Source organism: Haliotis rufescens, unplaced genomic scaffold, assembly GCF_023055435.1.
Source record: "Haliotis rufescens isolate VD_foot unplaced genomic scaffold, xgHalRufe1.0.p SCAF_17, whole genome shotgun sequence".
Lineage (NCBI taxonomy): Eukaryota > Metazoa > Mollusca > Gastropoda > Lepetellida > Haliotidae > Haliotis > Haliotis rufescens.
In genome coordinates, this window is record NW_025963857.1 from 14,500,445 (window position 1) to 14,526,117 (window position 25,673).

The 25,673-nt window shown below is 42.1% G+C and overlaps 1 protein-coding gene across 1 annotated transcript in view; it reads left to right on the forward strand.

The window, feature by feature from the left end:
- The first annotated feature begins 11,514 nt into the window (after window positions 1-11,514).
- LOC124140864 (sodium- and chloride-dependent transporter XTRP3-like) overlaps window positions 11,515-25,673 on the forward strand; it is a 63,497-nt gene continuing 49,338 nt past the window's right edge. Inside the window, exons 1-2 of the mRNA XM_048397620.1 lie at window positions 11,515-11,781; window positions 24,260-24,906. Coding sequence (XP_048253577.1) covers window positions 24,579-24,906 — 328 coding nt within the window. The 5' untranslated portion in view covers window positions 11,515-11,781; window positions 24,260-24,578. The remainder of the gene's footprint in view (window positions 11,782-24,259; window positions 24,907-25,673) is intronic.

The following is a 25,673-nucleotide window of genomic DNA, read 5'->3' on the forward strand; positions in this document are numbered from 1 at the left end:
ATATTACCAATAAACTTCGATATGAAAACAAAATGAAACCATAAATATGTATTAACTACCACTCACACAAGGCAGTAGTTAACTTTTGTTGACAGGGAGGCAAATATTTGTACAAGTATCACTTGTCCCCAACTTGTATTTTCATGATTCAAATAACACTGTTTTCTATATAAAAAAATCCAAGGGCTGGCTACGGCACTGTCACACATTTTGGGCCCTGTATTACAAAACGATCTTAAGTCCAGCTTATATAAGGGTAACTACTACAGTCGTAGCACTGAGTTCGCTTTGTGGAACTGGCCCTTGAGAGATAGTCAGAATGTCCTTTACTCGCCACTGACAATGAGAAGGAAGTGTCACTGTGAGCACCGCTGTGATACACTACCACACCCGGTTACACAACTACTCCCGGTGTGTTGCCTTGACAACTGTCTAAAACATATTGCAAATCAAAATAAACTCCACTCTTCCTTATCACACTTTTGAGCGTTACAAACATAACATCCTGATCGCTGTACTGCATCACTTCGGGCTTTCCTCCCACTTTAAGCTGACACGTCGTGATATAACTGGAATACTGTTAAAAGCGGCGTTAAATACAACTCACTCACTCACCTGATCGCTGTACTGGATCACTTCGGGCTTTCCTCCCACTTTAAGCTGACACGTCGTGATATAACTGGAATACTGTTAAAAGCGGCGTTAAATACAACTCACTCACTCACCTGATCGCTGTACTGCATCACTTCGGGCTTTCCTCCCACTTTAAGCTGACACGTCGTGATATAACTGGAATACTGTTAAAAGAGGCGTTAAATACAACTCACTCACTCACCTGATCGCTGTACAAAACAGCCTATTTTCCTTTTAACTGTATTAAGTGGGCCTTACAACATGACAACACTGGGCATAAATTGTATGTTTTCGATCCAAGAATGAAAACAGTTCGCCGTGTCCTCTCGAAATTTGCCCATCTGTTAAGATTGAAATTTGCGTTTATGATTTAAACAAGTGCAATGCATCACTGACATGAGTATGTTATCAGGGACTCGTGCTTAAAAATGACATGATTGATTCTTTCAAATGATTATTACGGAAATTGACTCTCATATATGTGTCACGTTAGAGTGTCGCATTCATCACTTTCAAGTTTAGTGTTCCATCAAGTCACTTCCTGTTCCGTAGGAGTCGTTTGCTTCACTGGTGTCAGGAGTATTTGGGTGTACTTCACTGGTGTCAGACAAGAGTAACGTCACTCGTTGCTTTCGAATTCGTTGAGAAGATGTGTGAGCGAGTATTGTTTTACGCCGCTTTCATCAGTGTTCTAGCAACATCACGGCGGGGGACACCGGAAATGGGCTTCACACAATATACCCATGTGGGGAATTGTACCCAGCATGACGAGCTATTGCTTTAACTACTAGGCTACCCCAATGCACAAAGGAACAAAGGTGGCCTAGTGGTATAAAGCACCGCAGTTCGATGTACATAGTAATGTCCCTTATCTGTACCAGGATCCTGATTATAACCCTTGATTTATCAGCGTGATCTTTGACGTGTGATAAACATCTTCGTGACTTACCCCCAAGATCCAGCGGTTTTGACGGTGCAAGAGTGACCCAGTCATCTTAAGCGCCGGAATTCGCTGTGCACACCAGAAACCTTTGTTGTGGGTTTGAATCCTGGTTCGCCCCGATTATGTTTCTGGGTATGTTAGCACCATACCCGTGCTCGTGGGTTTCACAGAAGTTGTAAAACGTCTGAGACCTGCATCACTTCTGCATCACTTTCTTGCACCATTAAGCTGGCACGCCGCGATATAACTGGAATACTGTTAAAAGCGGCGTTAAACACAACTCACTCACTCATACACTCATATTTCACTTGCCCAAAATATTACCAATAAACTTCGATATGAAAACAAAATGAAACCATAAATATGTATTAACTACCACTCACACAAGGCAGTAGTTAACTTTTGTTGACAGGGAGGCAAATATTTGTACAAGTATCACTTGTCCCCAACTTGTATTTTCATGATTCAAATAACACTGTTTTCTATATAAAAAAAATCCAAGGGCTGGCTACGGCACTGTCTCACATTTTGGGCCCTGTATTACAAAACGATCTTAAGTCCAGTTTACATAAGGGTAATTACTACAGTCGTAGCACTAAGTTCGCTTTGTGGAACTGGCCCTTGAGAGATAGTCAGAATGTCCTTTACTCGCCACTGACAATGAGAAGGAAGTGTCACTGTGAGCACCGCTGTGATACACTACCACACCCGGTTACACAACTACTCACGGTGTGTTGCCTTGACAACTGTCTAAAACATATTGCAAATCAAAATAAACTCCACTCTTCCTTATCACACTTTTGAGCGTTACAAACATAACATCCTGATCGCTGTACTGCATCACTTCGGGCTTTCCTCCCACTTTAAGCTGACACGTCGTGATATAACTGGAATACTGTTAAAAGCGGCGTTAAATACAACTCACTCACTCACCTGATCGCTGTACTGGATCACTTCGGGCTTTCCTCCCACTTTAAGCTGACACGTCGTGATATAACTGGAATACTGTTAAAAGCGGCGTTAAATACAACTCACTCACTCACCTGATCGCTGTACTGGATCACTTCGGGCTTTCCTCCTACATTAAGCTGACACGTCGTGATATAACTGGAATACTGTTAAAAGCGGCGTTAAATACAACTCACTCACTCACCTGATCACTGTACTGCATCACTTCGGGCTTTCCTCCCACATTAAGCTGATACGTCGTGATAAAACTGGAATACTGTTAAAAGAGGCGTTAAATACAACTCACTCACTCACCTGATCGCTGTACTGGATCACTTCGGGCTTTCCTCCCACTTTAAGCTGACACGTCGTGATATAACTGGAATACTGTTAAAAGCGGCGTTAAATACAACTCACTCACTCACCTGATCGCTGTACAAAACAGCGTATTTTCCTTTTAACTGTATTAAGTGGGCCTTACAACATGACAACACTGGGCATAAATTGTATGTTTTCGATCCAAGAATGAAAACAGTTCGCCGTGTCCTCTCGAAATTTGCCCATCTGTTAAGATTGAAATTTGCGTTTATGATTTAAACAAGTGCAATACATCACTGACATGAGTATGTTATCAGGGACTCGTGCTTAAAAATGACATGATTGATTCTTTCAAATGATTATTACGGAAATTGACTCTCATATATGTGTCACGTTAGAGTGTCGCATTCATCACTTTCAAGTTTAGTGCTCCATCAAGTCACTTCCTGTTCCGTAGGAGTCGTTTGCTCCACTGGTGTCAGGAGTATTTGGGTGTACTTCACTGATGTTAGACAAGAGTAACGTCACTCGTTGCTTTCGAATTCGTTGAGAAGATGAGTGAGCGAGTATTGTTTTACGCCGCTTTTAGCAGTGTTCTAGCAACATCATGGCGGGGGACACCGGAAATGGGCTTCACACAATATATCCATGAGGGGAAACGAACCCGGCATGACGAGCTATTGCTTTAACTACTAGGCTACCCCAATGCACAAAGGAACAAAGGTGGCCTTGTGGTTCGCAGCACCGCAGTTCGATGTACATAGTAATGTCCCTTATCTGTACCAGGATCCTGATTGTCACCCTTGATTTATCAGCGTGATCTTTGACGTGTGATAAACATCTTCGTGACTTACCCCCAAGATCCAGCGGTTTTGACGGTGCAAGAGTGACCCAGTTATCTTAAGCGCCGCAATTCGCTGTGCACACAAGAAACCTATGTTTGTGGGTTTGAATCCTGAATCGCCCCGATTATGTTTCTAGGTTTGTCAGCACCCTACCTGTGCTCGTGGGGTTCACGAAAGTGGTAAACGTCTAAGACCTCCGTTAGCTGTCAACATCTGGGTAAAAATTGTTCATCACACCAACCTTCCAACTGCGTTTGTTCCGGATTTGGTACATTGGTAGCACCTTTAAAGAATTTGGTACGCTCTCGTTCTCTGATATTGTAAACGTGGCGCTTCTGTAACCTATGCAATATCTGCAGTGTACCCCCGACCACAGGTCTTCTACTTGCCAAGTCTCTCGGTAGAATAGGCTGAGGAGGGCGACCAAAGTGGCAACCATTCTTCCCCCTCATACTCTTTACCCATCATGTCTGTCAATACAGCTATATCTGCTTTTTTCACGGCCGGTTTCGGTGTTTTAAAGCTCCACTGATGAGACTGAGATAGACAAGAGCTTTCAGAAACTATCATACACAGTTTAAATGATCACTTCACTTCCCAGAGGATTTGGCGCGAAAACTGAGGTTACGTTCGTGGGAGCAGACGACATCAATTGTGAGTTGTTGGATAGAAATATCATCACTCGATTGTCTCCTTCAATACCAAATTGGGATATCACGAAGGCCTGAATTTGGAATGGCGAAGATTAACGAGAGAGAAGATACGATATTCTTCATCGAATTTCATTTACCCTCACAAAAGTGGATCTCTAGTCTGCCCGTGAGGATGGGAGTCGGCAGTGGTCTTACTATTGCTGTCAGAACCGGTCGGTAAACTCATCGTGATCTGGTTTGTCCTGAATGCAACTTCCGTTTGGGCTGAACACGAGACAACAGAAAGGATCCTGGTTTACACTGAGCAGATATTGGCAGTGTCTGTGGAGAAGCTTACGCGAGTCCCTGCATCAAAGAAACACTACCAGCCATGCACCAGCAGTGGAGGGTTTATACTGAATGAGCGAGTGAGTGATCATTTTACGCCGCTTTTAGAAATGTTCCAGCAATATCACGGCGGGGGACACCAGAAATCGGCCTCACACATTGTACCTATGTCGGGAATCGAACCCAGGTCTTCGGCGTGACGAGCGAACGCTTTAACCACTAGGCTACCCGACCGCCCCTATACTGAATGAGTAGACAGAAACAGCAAAATCGATTTTGTTTGTTTGCTTTGTTTGTTTCATGTCTAACGCCGCACTCAGCAATATTCCAGTTATATGACGGCGGTCTGTAAATATTTGAATATGGATCAGACAATCCAGTGATTGACATCATGAGCATTGATCCACGCATTTGAGATCGATGACATGCATCAACCAAGTCAGCGAGTCAACGTCTTAGGACAAGCATAGTCGTCTTTTACGGCAAGCATAGTTTGCTGAAGACCTAATCTAACCCGGATCTTCACGGGTCGAAATCTATGTTTGAACTATGCATCATTTATATGATAAATGTTAAATGGTCTATACTATATTGTATATTGAGTGAAGCTGAATGTTATTCAACCCTACATTCAGATACACTCCTTCCCAGAAGTTCATTCCCCTCACACACGGTGAGAACCCGTGTCACACGCATGTGACACGGGTGCTCAACGGTTTACACACGGGTTGAGCTCCCGTTGAACACGCGCGTGCAACGCGTGTGCAACGCGTGTGCAGCGCGTGTGCATGCCGTTGTGCACGCGTGGGTCACTCGTCACACACGCGTGTGCCATGCGTGTAACACGGGACCGGGTTTCAGTTGAGGTTGACAAATATATCAAATGAATATTGAGAAACAACACAACAGTGGGATGTGAATCTTGAGTTAATATGTCCTTTGGAAATACTTGTCTCGACGAGACAAACTAGTGTCTGAAAGCATGAGTATGCTCCAGACCATCGTGGCACGATGACATACAATCAGGCACAGAGTCGGACAACCCATTTAGACGGCTCATTTTAGACAACCTATTTAGACGGATTCTTTTAGACAACCCATTTAGACGGATCATTTGAGACCACCCATTTAGACGGATAACTTAGGCAACCCTTTAGATGATTCATTTTAGACAACCCATTTAGACGGATCATTTAGAAAACCCATTTTGACGGATCATTACAGACAACCCATTTACATGGCCCGTTACAGAAAACCCATTTAGACGGATCATTTTAGACAACCCATTTAGACGGATCATTACAAACAACCCATTTAGACGGTTTCTTTTAGACAACCCAATTAGACTACTCATTCTAGACAACCTACTTAGACGGCTCATTGTAGACAACCCAATTAGACTACTCATTTTAGACAACCCAATTAGACTACTCATTTTAGACTAGACAACCTACTTAGACGGCTCATTGTAGACAACCCAATTAGACTACTCATTTTAGACAACCTATTTAGACGGATCATTTTAGACAACCCATTTAGACGGATCATTACAAACAACCCATTTAGACGGCTCATTATAGACAACCCATTTAGACGGATAATTGTTTACACTCCATGTTAGATGGCTCTAACAACAAGTACGACGGACTAGGGAAACGCCGAAATCTCACAGTGATTGAACTAAAATGAATACATACATATAACATATACACATACATATGGATATAACGAACTACAAGGGACCGGAGAAATCAGTTCGTTATATTCGTTGTTCGTTATATACGTTTTCGCCCGGAAACGTCCGCCATCTTGGCTAAAACAAAATACAATTCACGTTTATACACGTTTCCTCCCGCATCTACCGGTGATTCAGTTAAAAAGTACCAAAATTATTAATGCAATGGTCGGACGAAATTGTATCTGAAGTTATTATTTGATCATAATTAAGATTAACATAATGCAAGTTTAACTAGGTTGAATCGTCACCAGTAATTGTGTTGATTCGCGTCTGATTGCGTACAGCCAATTGTCAGTGACACTTGACTCTGAGTGAGATTTCTCAGTTCGCTATACACGTCACTAATCAGTGGTAGATGGGCTTGTCGGTGATCAGATATCAGTTCGCTATATCCGTTAGTTCGCTGTAGAGGGTTCGTTATGTACGTAAATTTTATATGATAATATATAGGAGATAAATCGGGGATTTTTTAACAGTTCGTTGTATCCGTTTGTTCGCTCTATCCGTGTTCTACTGCACACACACACACACACACACACACACACACACACACACACACACACACACACACACACACACACACACACACACATACATACATACATACATACATACATACATTAATTTTCTTCAGTAGGTTCTCCTGCTGCCAACGTTGATGAAGTTATTTTTAAACCAAAAAGCAGTAAACGAAGGTGTGATCACTTCACTCGACGAACACGGCACTCGCCAATCCCATGACGTCATATCACACCTGAAGGCGGGTAATCTCGCCCAGGTTCGAGGGCAAGACATTCTCCAAGACAACATGACGCTGACTTGCATAACCATCTTCACATCTTCACAACTGCCTACCACTCACCTTAGTCTTTGTAATGGGACATGTTGGGTGGGAAAGAGCAACGTCAATAATATAATCTCTTTTCATACTAAGGGCCTTGGAATGAAGTATCGATGTCAATGTCTATCTGATTTTTATCAATTTTATCATTTTATTTTATTTTTTTTATTTATTTATTTTTTTTTGGGGGGGGGGGGAGGAGGGGGGCGGATTAAGTTCCACATCACCAGACAGTAACACCCATTTTTGAATTACTGGTGCGATAACACTTAACTGCTCCATAGTGTATAGAAATGAAAATGTTTCAATGTGCCGGTAGCCAATCTCAGTATTTAGCGACTATTTCGTCCATTGTGCATTGTATACTGTCCAACATGGCTGTTTTGACAAGTCCCACAAGGTCTGGAAAATCGATCAACTCTCGCCCTCCATGTTTCGGTAGACACCCCCACGACATCTACGACACGTCACGGTAAAGTTAGAAACCAATCTGTACCAACCGGATGTTATTGTTGCCTTTGGTTTCTGTATATTTGATGTTGTTTCGTGGACGGCTCGAGCAAACTGCCAACTCACTCAAGGGAGCCTAATCCACGTGTTTGACAGGGGATAGTTTGGGTGTGGTTTATCAGCACCATTTCCATGTTCGTGCGCTTCATCACAGAGCATCACTTAATGTTTTCCTCCCACAATAAGCTGACAGGTGTTTTTGTGGGTTGTTTGTTTGTTGTTTAAAGCCGCCTTAGCTATATATTTCAGCTGTCTGACGGCGGTCTGTAAATAATCGAGTCTGGACCAGACAATCCTGACAGGTGCTTTTTTGTATTTTGTTTGTTGTTTAAAGCCGCCTTAGCAATATTCCAGCTGTCTGACGGCGGTCTGTAAATAATCGAGTCTGGACCAGACAATCCTGTGATAGACACCATAACCAACGATCCACGCAAATGAGATACGATGACATGCATCAACCAAGTCAGCGAGCCTGACCACCTGATCCCGTTAGTCGCCTCTTACGACAAGCATGATAGTCTGTTACGACAAGCATGGTAGTCTGTTCCGACAAGCATGGGTTGTGACAGATGGTGATATATCTGAAACTATGACGGAATGGGATGACGATCAGGCATCCTCCTCGCTGTGTAATATGTTTTATTAGAGAACGAAGATGTAAATCAAGGGATAATACATGGCCTCGGACAACTGTCACAGATTATGTTTAATAACAACACGATCTAGCTGTCGATGGATATATACAATCATAAATAGAGATGAAAGAACAATAGCGTTGCCAAGGATGCGTTATGCGTGCCAGTAATCTGGGTATTTGATATTTGGTGCTATCGATGCGTGTAGGTCTAGACCAGAAGCCTTTGTCAATAGATGCGTCTATTGTCATAAATTACAATGATGTGTTTTAATTTGCACAGATCCGCGTTCTGTAATCTTAATGGTTGTATCTGAATGTTTTTTAGATACAAATTGTATAGTTTCCACAGAAGAAATAATTAATGTGTGTCAACGAATAAGCAATCTCGAGTGTTTGCTGAAACTGATTCCTTTGGGAGTACAGTAAAGTACATTTATAACGAACACGCTTATAACGAACTGACGGATATAACGAACTTTTTTGTTGGCCCCGTCGATTTGCTGTAATTATGCTGTATATTTGCTTATAACGAACTACGGATATAACGAACTAAATTTAGTGGTCCCTTTAAGTTCGTTATAACCGTAGTGGTGAAAATTACATGAATGGATCATTGAAACTCATTAAGATAAAAATCTTGAAATATTTGGACTTTTAGAATTGGGATATTGGGAATATGAGTAAGTGCATTGCTTTTGAACAATATTTCTAAATTGACCAAATTTGCACAAATATCCTTGACTTTTTACCACTTTGATGAAACGCACAAACATGCTTATGGTGCTGACAAACCAGGGAACTTTGGTGAACCTCAATTATTGTGCTCACAAACCAAGGAGCTTTGACGAAACACTATTATTGTGCTGACAAACCAAGGAATTTTGGTGAACCACAATTATTGTGCTGACAAACCAAGGAATGTTGGTGATCCACACTTATTGTGCTGACAAACCAAGGAATAGTGGGGAGCCACAACTATTGTGCTGATAAACCAATGAACTTTGGGGAACCACAATTATTGTGCTGACAAACCAAGGAGCCTTGGTAAACCACACAAACACAATCATTGTGCTGACAAAGCAAGGATGTTTTGGTGAACCACAAGTTTGATACAGAAAACCAAGGCTCACAATAGAACCAGCAACTCATTCCACCACGGTTGACTACATCGCTGACGTTGCTGGTGTCTGCATCATTGATGTTAACCACATGTTGTTTCGTGAAGCAGAAAGTGACACTCCGTCGGATAACATTGCTTGCCGCGGCTGGTTTATGTAGGTCAAAGCTACAAAACCCTTTCCATATTTATAAGAAATCTTCGGTTGTACGATTCAGACTATATCATGAGCATGTGTTTATGAATCACTATGAAATAGTGATGACAACAGGCGTTCGCGAAAAGGTGAACGTATTCTGCCCGACCGTTGGCACGCATCACAAACACATGCAAAGTCAAGTCAAGTGTTCACCTGAAAAAGACGGGATTATGTTGTACAAGCAAAAATATGGAATTGCATCAGGCGATTATTTTGGTCACGGGTGCGTCAAATTTGGAAATTTCCTCCACATGTCTACCACAAAATGTTTTGAAAGCTTCACTTTGGCCTTGTAACCATGCCATAGTTGTTCCATAGTCCTATGATCATGGCGTTGAATCCCAAATTGATTATTATGAATTTAGTTGCATTGTCAGCACGAGCTACCACCCCCTCTTCATAACCATCATCATCATTTCTTGGTTTTGTTTTTATTTACGTGTTTGTTTGTTTTGGGGTTTTTTTGTATTGTGGTTTGTTAGTTTCTTTGTTTGATTTGTTTTTGATTACCATGTTTTGAAGATTACATTAATCAGTTTGATGTTTTTTTTATCAAGGTATTGAAGTTCACGACGGTAAAGGTTGTGGTAACTTTGTAGCGTGAACATTCAATCTCGTGTTGCGTTTGACCTTTCACTTTGTCCGTGAGTGTTGATATTATGGGTCCCGATCCTCTGATCATGAAACACAAGCAACTGTAATCAAAGGCGGTGTGAATTGCGTCGGAGCGCCGAGCAAACAGCCAGTCTCGAGGGGAGATGAATCGCTATATGAAAAGATTCTTTCTCGTCAAATTTCTCACTCACTCGCATTTCTGGTAATGCATTGAATGGTAATAGAGAGAATATGTTATGAATAATGGCATCTTGTGCTTTGATTCTGAAACGGGATATTTGTCCTTGATAGGCATTGTCTTGGAGGTGTTAGTTATCCGGCTCTCCGTTGTCTTAAATAACGCTGCAACGACCTTGTGAGTCTCATTTAATACCGCTTCAGCCGAAATTAAATCCTTCGCTTTTAATTCGTGTCCTTTTTCAAAGGTAATTAGTTGTTTGAAGTAAAGATTATTTATTACATATTTTGGGTAACACATTTTCTTCAAAGGAAAATTCCTAAATGGTTTTCCTTATCTTCTGTGAAACCAGAGTGTACCAGATTCCGGGTTAACATAGGGCCCAGCAAACAATGCTTGTACGAGGCGACTTAATGGATCAGGTAAGTGAGTGAGTATGGTTTTTATGCCGCTTTTAGCAATATTCCAGCAATATCACGGCGGGGGACACCAGAAATGGGCTTCACACTTTGTACCCATGTCGGGAATCGAACCCGGGTCTTCGGCGTGACGAGCGAACGCTTTAACCACTAGGCTACCCGACCGCCCCCTAAATGAATCGAGGGTTAATGGGCTGTGTGTGTGTCATCGCACCCGGATGATGTGGGACGTTGCTCATGATATCAATCACTGGTTCGTCTGGTTCAGATTCGATTATTTCCAGCTGGAATATTGCTGACGGCGTAAAACAATAAATAAATAGTCATTACACAGTAATGTTTTTTATCAGATCTCAAATCAGATTGCCGCATACGAGAACTCTTCCGACCCACTATATTAAGTGATCATATCTAACCAGGGAACATTTACGCTGCACTATCTTCAGCCCCACGCCAGATCTGATGAAATCACCGAATTCTCATTACATCGCCCTAAAACAACTATCAACACCTGCTGCTACAAGCAAATGCTATTTTCCTGTCACTGGTTCTAATTAACCGGCCGCAGTTGAGACTGTGAGAACTGCTTGCAGTACAACTAGTTCTGGTGGCTGATTAAAGCTAGCCGAGCCACAATCAATACGCCAGGAGAGAGGTCCACCGGCACCATCCCTCGACTCGCAAAGCGTTCGTCTACCCTGACTTGGGACCTGTTTTCTCTGGCGGAGGATTTCTTCAGGTCCTTCGGATAAAGAATGTTGTGATTTGGACGCTTAAATTGTTTTGAATTGAAGGAGCTACCTCTAACTATATTTTATTCGTTATACCAAAGGCTGCGGACGTAGTCCTTCCGAACTCAGGTAAGTCGACTATGGTGAAATTTCCTATTGCTATTGAATCTTTCATCGATTCGTTGAGAAAACAAATCAAGAGAAGTTGGAGCCGATTGTAAACTGTGTCCCTAGTTCATATGATGCGGTTTTTAGCAATCATTTTCTGAAGTTTCTTTGGAAAGGTCAGTTAAATGTTTATAGTGATTGACATTAAACCAACAAACCAATATAAGACATTATAGATTTGCTGCAATTGTATGTATTGGACATTGGTTGCTAATGGTAATGTTTCCTCTTCTCGGTAATCGCGATGTTCAAGTATGGAGTTATTGATATAGGTTTAGTAAGTAAATAGAGGGTTCTAATCATGGCACTCTTCGTCAATACGGTTCATTTTCTGATCGTTATTGGATACCCCAAGGAGTGATCGATTTCCTATCAAATCTCATCTAAACCTGACTTGGCCGTCCACGCCGTTGCTCTTGGTGATTGTGATTGAGGTTGAAATTGACACGACAGTCGACATAACTGTTTGGACCTCAGTGCCATTCCCAAACGTTAACCAATTAAAGAAGACGATATTATTGTCTAAGACAAACTGTTTATGCCCGTCGTTTGAGGAATTGCTTTTTGTTGAAACCTGATGTTCATATGTATACTATCAGGTAAATATTTACACGTAAATGAGTTTTGTCAAAATAATGTTCTAATTTGCCATGTCGAACCGCTACTTCAATGCTCTCTGCTTAGTACCTGTGACGCGGCAGTGACTGACAATTTATTCATGGCCTCGGCTTGTAGGAAACAGATTATATTTTCAGCCAGTGTTTCAAAGCATTATTGTTTACTATCATGGAAGGCGGTGCCAAATAATTTCAGAATATCATGTTCAGCGACCAATGTTTTTCCTTGGCTAGAACCTGACGACAAATACATTTATTCCAGATTATGTGTTTCAAACAAGACTCTCAGGCCCCTATCGCAGCACCCAAGATGGACGTTACCTTAGTGATCATAACAATGTGATTTATTTAATTTCAAAACGTCAATGTTTTAAGGGTATTCATCTTCACATTTGTGCTGTTGCTCCAATGACTTTATCACTACTAGGGTCGTTTACAACTACCACGACCGTAGTTGTTACGTTACTGCTACTCTACTACTACTACTACTCCTGTTACTACCACTACTACCTCTACTACTGCTACTGACAAATTGGAGTAGTGGTAATGAAACGGTAATTGCGATCAACACATCTGATAAGACTTTACGGTTGCCCTGAATCCCAATACTCCGTGTTTGAACGATTCCATGCAGAAAAAACGTAGACATATCGTCTATTGCGACTTTAAACAGAACTACGTCATAAAAAATGCATCCTTTCATCTAAACAAAAATAACGGCAGACCTCAACATCGATATGGAACGACTACTGCAATAATTATATTTCTCGCAAACGCCAGCCCTAATTTTAATGTTCTCATGTGTGGTATCCATTTCGACATGTTTGATGTTTGCGCAAAACCCCGAGCTACTGGCGAATACCTGTGCCATGCTCTGATGGTTGGACATGGAAGCTCACAACAAACACTCGCCAATCGATATCCGCCTGTATTTGTTTAACACTTGTATTTCAAACCTCACTTTAAAAACTACTTTTTTTCTGGTAGCCTGAAATTAGTTCTTGTTTGCGATGACAGTTCTGCCCCTTTTCATCAACAAATATTCAGAAATCGTTAAAGTCTTGTTGACTGACTTTGATTGCATTTGTGAGCTTAATTGAAGCGGATGTCAAATTTCTTGCCATGTCTTAATTGTAGAGACGAAATTTATCAATGTCGACAATGTATTCTGCTCAATTTGTGAAAAGCAACGCGACTATCCATGTGTACTTTACAATTAGGAGATGGCATGGATTGTTTGTGCCAAATATACAATTACTTGGGTGGGTGAATTTGTTTTAACGCCCCTTTGAACAGTATTGCAGATATATATCGTCATGATGTTGTAGGGAAGTCCGATTGTTTGGCTTATTTTAAAATAACATTTATACTGCTAAAAGGAATTTAAAAAAGCACCAGACTTTCTCACATGACTATAGTTAATCTGACATGGCCAAAACAATTTTACACAGACCTAGAAACAATCGGGTCGAACCCACCATCAAAGGTTTCTGGCGTGTCCAAGGCGCCTAAGACATCTTGGCCACCCGTGCCCCAGTATACAATGAAACCCTGTTAATCCGGACGATGCGTTTCCCAGTGATGTAGTCCGGATTAACAAATGTCCTGATTAACGGACCATGGACACAAAGTAAGGTGGAAATGTCTGAATATAGATTTTCCCAAAAGCATCCGAGAGAAGGGCGGGGTTCCTGACTAGCGGGTCTTTCTGTATGGACAAATAACGCGAAACAGAAAGGAAGATTCCGAGTGTCATTTGTGTTGAAACACAACACGTGTATAAAACCAGTGGTTATAGAGTCCCGGTACATGTTACATGTGATGTATCAAAGTCTACCGACCGCCTCCGGGGTCTAGTGGTAGAGCGTCCGCCCGGAGAGCGGAAGGTCCGGGGTTCGATCCCCGGCCGCGTCATACCAAAAGACGTTAAAAGATGGTACTTGTTGTTACCCTGTCTGGCGCTCGGCAATAAGGGGTTAAAACAAGGACTGGTCGGCTCTGAGTCAGTATACTGTGTCTGAGTTGGGTATTCATGTTAAACTGCGGCATGGTAACTCAGTGAGCTAGCACTATAAATCGGCATCAGTCCGGTCTAGTACAAGCAGCCACACACACACACACGTGCATGCACGTCGCTATATATGTGCAATAATCTTGGACGCGACGTTAATCTCAATTTCACCTCACCTCACCTCAAAGTCTACCACAATGATTGTAGTTGTCTGAATGTCTCGCCATTGCTCCATTCAGCCCATTCTTTCACAGCTAAGTGATTCACCTCTTGGCAACTTCCAGATTAGAGTGAGTGTTATGGTGTTACGCCGCTTTAAGCAATATTCCAGGAATGTCACGGCGGGGGACACCTGAAATGGGCATCGAACCCGGGTCTTCAGTGTGATGAGCGAACGCTTTAACTACTAGGCTACCCCACCGCCTCTCAAGATTAGAAGCTGTCTGCTGTTTTATGCAAAGCCGCAGCCGTTAAAGGTCTGGCCTAATGTGGACCTGTCTGCTCGTAACGTGCCAGGTTGTAGTCTCTGCCCCTGAACACTCTGCTTGTCATGGCTATTATAGTTATTTCTAACAACGTCAATACTTCATCTGCGTGTGTACACTGCGTTTCAGCATCACATATGAAGAAATGCACTATGCGATGTAAGTGCTGTTTTAACTAGCCAATTGTTTGTACCATTAGTGTACCGCCATCTTGTCTCCGAGAAATACCTGCTCAGTGTCAAGATCGTGAAGTGTTGTCATAGAAATCAATGTAATGTCAGGTGAAATGGGGATTAACGTCGCCAAAATAATTGCACTTATACAGCGACGTGTGTGTGTGTGTGTGTCTGCTTGAACTAGCCGGGACTAATCCCGATTTTTATAGTGCTAGCCTACTGAGATACCATGCCGCAGCTAAACATGAATCTCCCATTCAGACACAGTAAACAGACTTCAAGCGACCGGTCCTTGTTTTTGCCCCTTAATGTCGAACGCCAGGCAGGGTAACAACAAGTACCATTTTTTAACGTATTTTGGTACGACGCAGCCGGGGATCGAGCCCACGACCTTTCGCTCTCCGGGCAGATGGTAAACCACTAGACCACGGAGGCAATGTAATGAAATTAAGAGCATTTATATGACAGGAATACGGATATTACCCCAAAACTTTGGACGAAATAATAATCAGATGAAGTCTCTGGATTTGAGCATCATGTGCACCAAGTAGCACATTTGATTGGATGAGCATATTGCCTTGCACCAATGAGAGCATCGCGTCATGTACTGTAAGCCCGTCGCCTTTGTCTGGAGGCACATGTGATTGGATGAACACATAATCGTGCACCAATCAGAACAGAAAAACGTTCTGTGAGCCCTTACCTAGTGTTTGTCTGATTGGATGGCCGCCTTATCTTGCACCAATCAGAACAACGAGGTATGTGAGTGAATGAGTGAGTGAGTATGGGTTTACGCCGCTTTTAGCAATATTCAAGCAATATCACGGCGGGGAACACCAGAAATGGGCTTCACACATTGTACCCATGTCGGGAATCGAACCCGGGTCTTCGGTGTGACGAGCGAACGCTTTAACCACTAGGCTACCCGACCGCCCCAACGAGGTATGTGTTGTATCACCGACAGAAAAGGGGGAAAGCCGGTTTTATAGTGCTATCCCACTGAGATACCATACCGCAGTTTAACACGGCTACCACTCAGAAAATCAGGGGCATGGTAACAACAAGTGCCATCTTTTAAGAACTTTTTGTGTGATGCTGTGACGGAATCGAACCACCAACCTTATTCTCTCTATCCACTAGACCACGGAGGCGTCATGGGAAAAAACTATGCTGCAGAGGTCGATAATCTAATTGCAGCATTATTGTAGAAGACGAGTGGAATGAGATTGTTCTGTCGAGTACCGGAAGTACCCACTATAACAATACGTTGTAAACATTGTCATCGCACCGCTACAGAGCGGGTCGAATCTCACACCATCTCTCAACGGTTTGCTTGTTCCAGAGTCATTACAGCTCATTGGTGCTCACTCTATCAACCACGTGTCTGGTCCAAGGTTGATTACGTTCATACTTCTATGACGTTTGTTGTCGTTCTTTCTATCAATCACTGGCTCATGTGCTCCGGCCTTGATTTCTGAAAAACTGGTGTGATAATTTAATGTTGTCCATACTATCAACCACTGGATAGTCTGACCGGACTTGATAACCTGCCGACACATGACACTTCATTTCTCTTAGGTCAACTGGGGGCACGGGCGGCCCAGTCGTCTAAGGCGCCGCAATTCGTTGTGCAGAGTTGCGTCCCTTCGGCACGCCAGAAACCTATGATTATGGGTTCGAATCCCGGTTCGCCCCAATTATGTTTCTAGGTTTTTCAGCACCATAGCCGTGTTCGTGGGTTTCACCGAAGTGGTAAACGTCTAAGACCTGCATCTCTTCGGGCTTTCCTTCCACATTAAGCTGACACGCCGCGATATGACTGGAATACTGTTAAAAGCGGCGTTAAACACAACTCACTCACTCACTCACTCTTAGGTCAACTACACAACCGGGCAAAAAAAAGTATCCACTCATGTTTGGTGATGGATAAAAATAAAACAAACAAGAAGAAGGTAGGTAATTACATACGGATATCATAGTTGTGTTTAGGGGATCTGAGGTTTCGGCTACTGGTTTCAGTCTAGTAACGTTTTAATAACGTTTGTAAGTTATTGGTCAAATCCAGTTTTCAAGTGTATACTTTCTTACACCCGGCAGTTTGTTTATGTTAACTAAACATTAATCTACAAATAACATCTAAAACTTTAAAGGACAACTGTTCAATTGTCCCTTTAGAGTGCATATCATGTCAGGTCATGCATGCCTTTTGGCCACGAGAACGAAATTCCATAGATTCGCATGAGGAACTCTTTAATGGCCAGAGTCAAACTATTCAACTGACCAGTCGACCGAGAAGAACCAGGTTTGCTGCGTCAACGAGCCGCACTGTACCTTAATAGGACAGGGTCATGCTACTAGGACGAGGAGAGACTCTACATGCAAGCTGTTGAATGGTAAACCGTTATTATGGGTAACATCTTGGCATCAGACTCAGTGTCATATATGTAGGTGTACTTGAGCACTCGTGCTGTTCCATTCAACTCGCAACGTTAATAGCATGTAACAGATGACGAACGCTGGTACTGGTGTTATGTTTCAGCCTTTGTATTTATTTATTCATTGGAATTTGCTTATAAATATCTGTTTGGAAACATCGCGACGGTTTAGTACTTTTTGTAAATGTCACCGAATTTTTTTAAAACTCAGTCTCCTTTATCGGTTTTTGTCCGCGACATTTCCAGAATGTATTCAGTAATATCTTCAAATGGTTACAGCTACAGCATCGAAAAGCACTCACTACTTCTCTTCAAATGGCCAATCACCACTGAGACATAACAATGGCTGGCTGTGCCACTGGTGTTGTACGATCGTTATCGACCGAGGATTAAAACCTAACGCAATTTGTTTTTCAATATTGTCGGGGACAAATCCCAGTCCGCACCGCCTTTAAAGACAATCATTTGTCGGATCCTTAGGTAATGGTGTATAATAGATTCACGCGGTGTTACTGCCCAGAAACTTGATCAGACTGGCGTCAGCTGCTCCAACTTGCAATTCTGTTGAGTTGCCTGACAATACAATTGTCGCTGAGTCAGCATAATCAAACAAAGATTTGTTCATTTCACATGGGTCTTGACCTATGTGTTGAACAAATTAAGGATATGAGATTATTGTTTCGATTGAACAACCTCCGTCAAAAAGAGTATTTTTAGACAAGTGAACGTCAGATTGGATGTCAACATAAACATTTAGTTATTGATATGAGGATGATATAAAAACACCAAATATTGTAGTTTCTGTCGAGATCGTTCGTCAAAGTGTCAAGGTGTGTCACACCACTCGTGCTCAAAATGTGTTTGATCTAGGTTACAACACTCAAGCTCAGTAAAAACTTCAAAGTTTTATTGTAGACATGTGGAGGAACATTACCAAAATGATGTCCGATGCAATTCCATATTTTGACTTGTGCCATAATATTCCCGTATTTCTTCAGATGAATTGACTTGCTTTTGCATGTGTTTGTTGGATGCCATCGGCGAGCAGGATACGCTGGTAACATCAGTATTTGATAGTTATTCATAAACACATGATCATGATATAGCCGGAAGGGTAAATTGACTCAGCTTTTACTGGAGATTTCTTATGATTATTGAAAAGGTTTTGTCGCTTTAATTTAAAGATTAATCGATGAAACCATTTATGCCAGTTAAACCATTTGTTGGGTTTATCGCGGTTTTTAGCAATACCCCAGCAACACCCCGGCCTGTGATACCAGCAAAGGGTGGCACCCATATTCGAAACAGTAATATATAATACTTGACACTCAAATATTTAACACACTTAAACACAGGTTAATTTCTTAAGAATCAATACCAAATCTTCGAAGCTTTTATAATTATTTGTGGGGGGCACGGGTGGCCCAGTCGTCTAAGGCGCCGCGATTCGCTGTGCAGAGTTGCGTCCCTTCGGCACGCCAGAAACCTATGATTGTGGGTACGAATCCCGGTTCGCCCCAATTATGTTTCTAGGTTTGTCAGCACCATACCCGTGCTCGTGGGTTTCACCGAAGTGGTAAACGTCTGAGACCTGCATCACTTCAGGCTTTCCTCCCACATTAAGCTGACACGCCGCGATATAACTGGAATACTGTTAAAAGCGGCGTTAAACCCAACTCACTCACTCACTCACTATAATTATTTGTCATACTTGGAAGAACAACACCAGTTAAATGCCCGCCCGCTCAATCACTCACTCGATTAGTTTCATATCGTTCTACGTTGAGGCGACATTGGAGTTGAGCAGGAAAGTGCCTTATCAGTCCACTACATAACATCCGTTGTGTATTGATTATAGTTTATTCATCTACTTTTTAAAACATAACTGCTATCTGTAGATTCCAGCGTCCCGTTCTGTTGTCGTGCCAATGCAACGGTGATCTGTTAATTTCATATGAAGTCAATACGGTGCGATGCTCTACTGCCATTAAAATGGCTCAGCAACAGTTAAAGGCAGCTGTTGTCTCTTGTCTAATAGCTCACATAATTAAAAGCGATAAAACCCTTCCCATAATTGTAATATCTGATGAAAGCAGAGTTCATTATTCAAATAGTGATGACATCAGGTGTTCGCGAAAAGATGAGCATGTCCTGCCCCACAACTGGCGTCCATCACAAACACATGCAAAGGCAAATTAATATATGCAACTTCCAAATTCAGGACCATGCGGTCTTTCTCTGAGTTAGTGGAGTTTTTGGTTTGGTGAAACGTTTTCAAGCCATATCAAGAAACATTCACGTAGTTGCTTCTGTGGACTTCTGTTTGTAGACCCATCCATCAAAAATAGTTGCTGGAGTCATTTCTTTTTCTTTAACGAAACAAATATGTCTTGTTTTTATTTTATGCAGTCACAAAGGTTCCTGAAGGAGGGGCATGACGTCTTCCAAATCAAGATACTGCACAAACAGAACGTGAATTTGGTCGAGTGAGTGAGTGAGTGAGTTGGGTTTAACGCCGCTTTTTAACATTATTCCAGTTATATCACGACGTGTCAGCTTAATGTGGGAGGAAAGCCCGAAGTGATGCAGGTCTCAGACGTTTACCCTTCGGTGAAACCCACGAGCACGGGTATATTGCTGACAAACCTTGAAACATAATCGGGGCGAACCGGGATTCGAACCCACAATCATAGGTTTCTGGCGTGCCCAAGGGACGCAACTCTGCACAGTGAATCGCAGCGCCTTAGACGACTGGGCCACCCGTGCCCCCGAATTTGGTCGAAACCCTGATAAGAGGCAAACTATACCCCCAGTCAGTTTCAGCGTTGAACAACACTTGGACAGTTAGTGTTATTTTAGGCTGCACAAATACATCTTCTTGGTTTACCGACAAAATAAATTTCTTTGAAATGAACTGTATTGCTTGATAGAAGAAATGTTTTTTTGAGACCCTTGAAAAAAAATTCAGAATATTCAATCGGAAAACATCTTTTTTCATTCTTTTGTCTGCTTCCTCAGGAAAATCCATGAAACAGGAAAATACAGTTGTCTGGCCATATTATTAATAAACAAATTGTTTTGACCGTTGATATATTAAATTCTTTTCCATACCACTGTTTTGTGATTCATGATAGAGATATGACACTTCTCACAGGACAAACTCAAGGTGCCCAGAACCCCAAACTTGCCATCAGTGCTAACCATTGAGGATCGGCTAGTTACAATGTGTGACTTGGCCGGTTGTGTGTCATCGTGCCCTAACAATGTTAATCGGTGCTCATGCCGTCAATCACTGGTTTCCCTGGACCCGATTCAATCATTCAACCATCTTGATAAAGTTGTTATTTTGCTGAGTTTGGCGAAATATGACATTAATTTGTCTCGAAAGTGTTCTGTGAACATACTTATCCCAATAATGCTTCCACACCTTTGAATTCCGACGAATGCTAAGAATTTCGCAATATCAGAATGGAATCTCTTTGAAGTCTTAATGCTGCCAGTTTGAACTACTGAATGCGTTTTACTTTGGCTTTGAACTATTCTCTGTGTTTCCATTACTTCAAGTGGTGCAAGTATGGCGCTGCCACGTTAACCTTTAGATAATCGATCTCCGATTGTCGTCTGATGCATGCTCCAAATGAGGCCAAATACAGGCAACCGCATAGTGCTAGCATCATTAGCAGAAAAAACAAAGGTTTCTGATTGTGGACACAGAGTATTTTCACAGAACAAGCAACAGTTCGGGTATAAAACGTCCACAACAAAGGTGTCTTATGATGGTCCTATGTCTTTTTCATCTTCTTTTCATTAACCAAAGTGTTTCATAATCATAACAAAACACCCATGCTCGTTGGTAATCGTCACTTTAATGTTTTCCTTAATGTTAGCATTAGGAAAATGAGTTTCCGGATAAACGGGGCGTAGTTTAATGTTAGTCACTGTAACGCAACAAACAAGGGATAAAACAATCTCCCCACATGTAACAACGGCTCCATCTTAAAACTATGGAGGCCGAGAGGGGACATCCATTTCCTGCCTTCAATTACGGCCGCGAGAAAGCGATTCGAGAAATGAATATCGCTTTCTCGTCTCGTGTTACCGCTTTCTCGTCTTGTGTTATCGTTTTATCGCTTTCTCGCGGCCATGACTGAAAGCGAGAAAGCGATGTCCCCTCTCGGCCACCATACAAACCCACATCATAACTGTCAGGGAAGTGTAATCAGCGTCAGTATTGAAGAGTCTCCTAGGTATGTAGGGTGTCAAGCATGAACAACACGCGTCAATATGTCTGGGTATGTTGACAGTGTGTCTGTGTCACACTGATTGGAAGCTGTCTTCAAACAACGACTATTAAAATCAATGATTTGCAAGATTGCAAGGTGATGGAGAATCACACACCTGAACGCAACCAGTGGTTTAGCACATGCACGTGCAATAAACGCCCAAGTCAATGTGGGTATTAAATTGTTCATTCTAGATGCGACTGAGCTGCACTCTTGGAAGATGAAAATGCGACGTTTTATCTCTTACAATCTTCAATGACGTTGAGTATATATTGCCAAATGCAGTTAATGTCACGCCTTTCACATCGCCTCCGTGGTCAAGTGGTTGGGCGTGTGCCGCGTCATACCGAAAGACGTTACAAAATGGTACTTGTTGTCACCCTGACTGGCGCTCGGCCTTAAAAGGGCTGGTTGGCCCTGAGTCAGTGTACTATGTCTGCGTGGGGTATGCATACTAAACTGCGGCATGGATTCTCAGTTGGCTAGCGCTATAAAATCGGCATTAGTCCAAACGTCCTGTGAAACATATCAAAATGTCACAACCGTTGTTACATAGTAAGGATAAGAATTTATGGATGAACAACTTCTTTATTACAATTAAGAGCGACGTTTAGGTGTAGGTTCTAACACCGTTATCAAGCAAGTGCATATATATATAACGTTGTTGCATATCCTGGCACTATACTCACGGCGTTATATAGAGTCCCGTTATACAGGTTGACTGCCTCCATACTGCTCTTACCTAAGGGTGTTATAACGAGGGCACATAAATGCGTTATTTGAGAGATGTATTATACCAATTGAATGCCTCTGTGTTGTACAAACCCTATGGCGCCATAACGAGGTGTGTTATAACTGTACATGCTGTTTTTAATCTAATGGCGGAATAACGAGACGCATAATACCAGCTGACCGCTTCGAACTTAAACCAACTCTTAACTTAACTAAGCCATGGCATCATCACGAGTCATGTTATTCCCTTTGACTGCGTCATGATTGTAAGAATCTTATGAACGTTAACACGTGAAGTCCTATACCAGTTGCCAGAATGTTCCATACTAACCGTGTGGCATTATTAGACACATTATACCAGTTCGTCTTCGTTGTATGAACCTGATGGAATTAAGGGGCACGGGTGGCCCAGTCGTCTAAGGCGCCGCGATTCGCTGTGCAGAGTTGCGTCCCTTGGGCACGCCAGAAACCTAGGATTGTGGGTTCGAATTTTGGTTCGCCCCGATTATGTTTCAAGGTTTGTCAGCACCATACCCGTGCTCGTGGGTTTCACCAAAGTGGTAAACGTCTGAGACCTGCATCACTTCGGGCTTACCTCCCACATTAAGCTTGCACGCCGTGATATAACCGGAATACTGTTAAAAGCAGCGTTAAACCCAACTCACTCGCTCACATTCTGAACAAGGGAGATCTTAATCTTCTTCTCATCTTAATTCTGGCTTCCAATAACCTGTCCATATCAATCACTGTATGGTTTTCTTCAAGCATGTCTGTTTATCTTATTTATTTTAACATGTACTGCTAGCAGGCTTCATACTTCAACCTTACATGTTGTGTAAACTTCATCTATTATCCTTCAACCTTGTATAAACACCACTCATCCATATGTAAATAACCTTCCTACCTCACAATTCTGAACACCATTTGATAAGATAACGCTGTTAGTACCTCCAACGAAACGTCGCATTCATTACAAAAGTGAGTGAGTATGATTTAACGCCGCTTTTAGCAATATTCCAGCAATATCACGGCGGGGGACACCACACATTTACCCATGTGGGGAATCGAACCCGGGTCTTCGGCGTGACAAGTGAACGCTTTAACCACTAGGCTACCCCACCGCCCCTCGTTATAGTAAAGAAGATGTGTATCCGAAGAATTGTCTCCCTTATCAAACAAACTTCTAAATGTCACTTAAAGAACCAATGGAATTATTACGAGACGTCTTATTCCGGTGGGTGTATATGCTGTAGAAATATAATGCCCTATGGTATAATAACGAGATGAATTGCACCAACTTACTGCCTTTTAGTTGTACAAACCTTAAGGCGTTATAACGAACTGCTATACCTAGTGGTCTTAAAACAAGTATTATATCTCTAACTGTCTCGCCTGTCTTGGTGTCCATGAGAAAGGTATGTCAATTGCCGCCTTTTCTGAAAGGTGAGAGAGTCAATCAATAGAATGATGGCTGTTCCGATGTATGAACTTTCCACGTTTCATGAATTATGAACACAGAAGAGAGTATTTTGTCAGCGTGATGTTGATACTGCCTCAGATATTAATATTTTGACATGCATAACCCCGGTAGACATACAGCCAGGGGTGGCTAAAAGGTTTATATATTACGTAATGTGCTTTCTTGTTTTATCTTCATAAAGTATATAATTATATAAAAGGCCCGGATGGTTGTGTTGCAGGTCTATGCGGTCACAATGGTGCTACATCCAGGTATGACGTCACGAGAACATGTATAGGGAAGGCCCATATTTGGGGACTAGTGTACACCGGAAGTGAAACTCAGGGAAGTAACTGTTATGGACCGGAAGTGACGTAAGTGAAAGGAAGTGAACATTGTAAAGTACTACTCCGTCATCATATTCTTAAATTCGGAGTGCGTCTGCGTCGCCATGTTGCTGTGCTAGTATCGTCTGTGAAGACAACCATTGGAGGATATATTACAGTGTAAGAATTTGGGATTTTGTTCCGAAATAACTGTTGGAATAATATTGGTGCAAGATGTCGGATCAAGAACTGGATCCAGGCATAGAGATGGACCGCCTCGCTCTGCCAAATCTGAATAAGGAAGTCCCGGAGCCTAGCAACGATCCTCGATTGTCCCTCACCGCATCAACACCATCTTACGGAAGTACGCTCAGTATTGGACCAATAGCATCCACTGCAAATCTTCTGCGCATTGATCTCGAGCAAAAGATAAGCCGCCATACTGGCGAGGAACGGGAATTGTGGGATAACCGGTTTCAGTTTATGCTGTCGCTGATTGGTTACGCTGTTGGACTTGGCAACGTATGGAGATTCCCGTACCTAACACAGAAAAATGGAGGAGGTACGTTTTATTTTAACTATTCCTTGCTGGATTCTGCATTGATTAATGTTTTGCTGCTTATTAGTGTATTTTATAGAAAAAAGTGGTCTCCTCATCAAACAATGCTTAATGTTAGTAAAGCGTAAAGCGGTGAAATATCGTGTTTATATAATATATCTTGGCTGTTATGTCTGGATACGAATGTGATAAATATGATACTGTGAGAGAGAGGGAGAGAGAGAGAGAGAGAGAGAGAGAGAGAGAGAGAGAGAGTGAGAGAGAGAAAGAGTAAGTGCGAGAGAGGGTGAGTGTGAGAGAGGAGCAAGAGAGAGTGAGGTGAGTGTAGAGAGAGTGATAGAGAGAAAGTGAAAGTTTTAGAGAGAGTGAGAGAAAAAGTGAGAGAGAGAGAGAGAGAGAGAGAGAGAGAGAGAGAGAGAGAGAGAGAGAGAGAGAGAGAGAGAGAGAGAGAGAGAGAGAGAGAAGGGAGAGAGAGAGAGTTTATTCAGTATTGGATGCCACGCGACCCAGGTCATTAATTCAGTCACTTGCTATTAAATATTAAAACAATACCTGAATGCAATGTACAATGAAGTGTGATGTATTGCTGCCAATTCAAGAGAGTAACTAGTCAAATGTCTCTTCAAATAAACTGACTAAGCCTCTGTTAAAATTAACATTTTTACAGGACATTGATGAATGCATGATCGATATTTATTAAATATACATGCAAATAGTTTTTCCCTGCTTTTCTTAAGATATGGACAAGAAGAACAAATGATATTCATCTT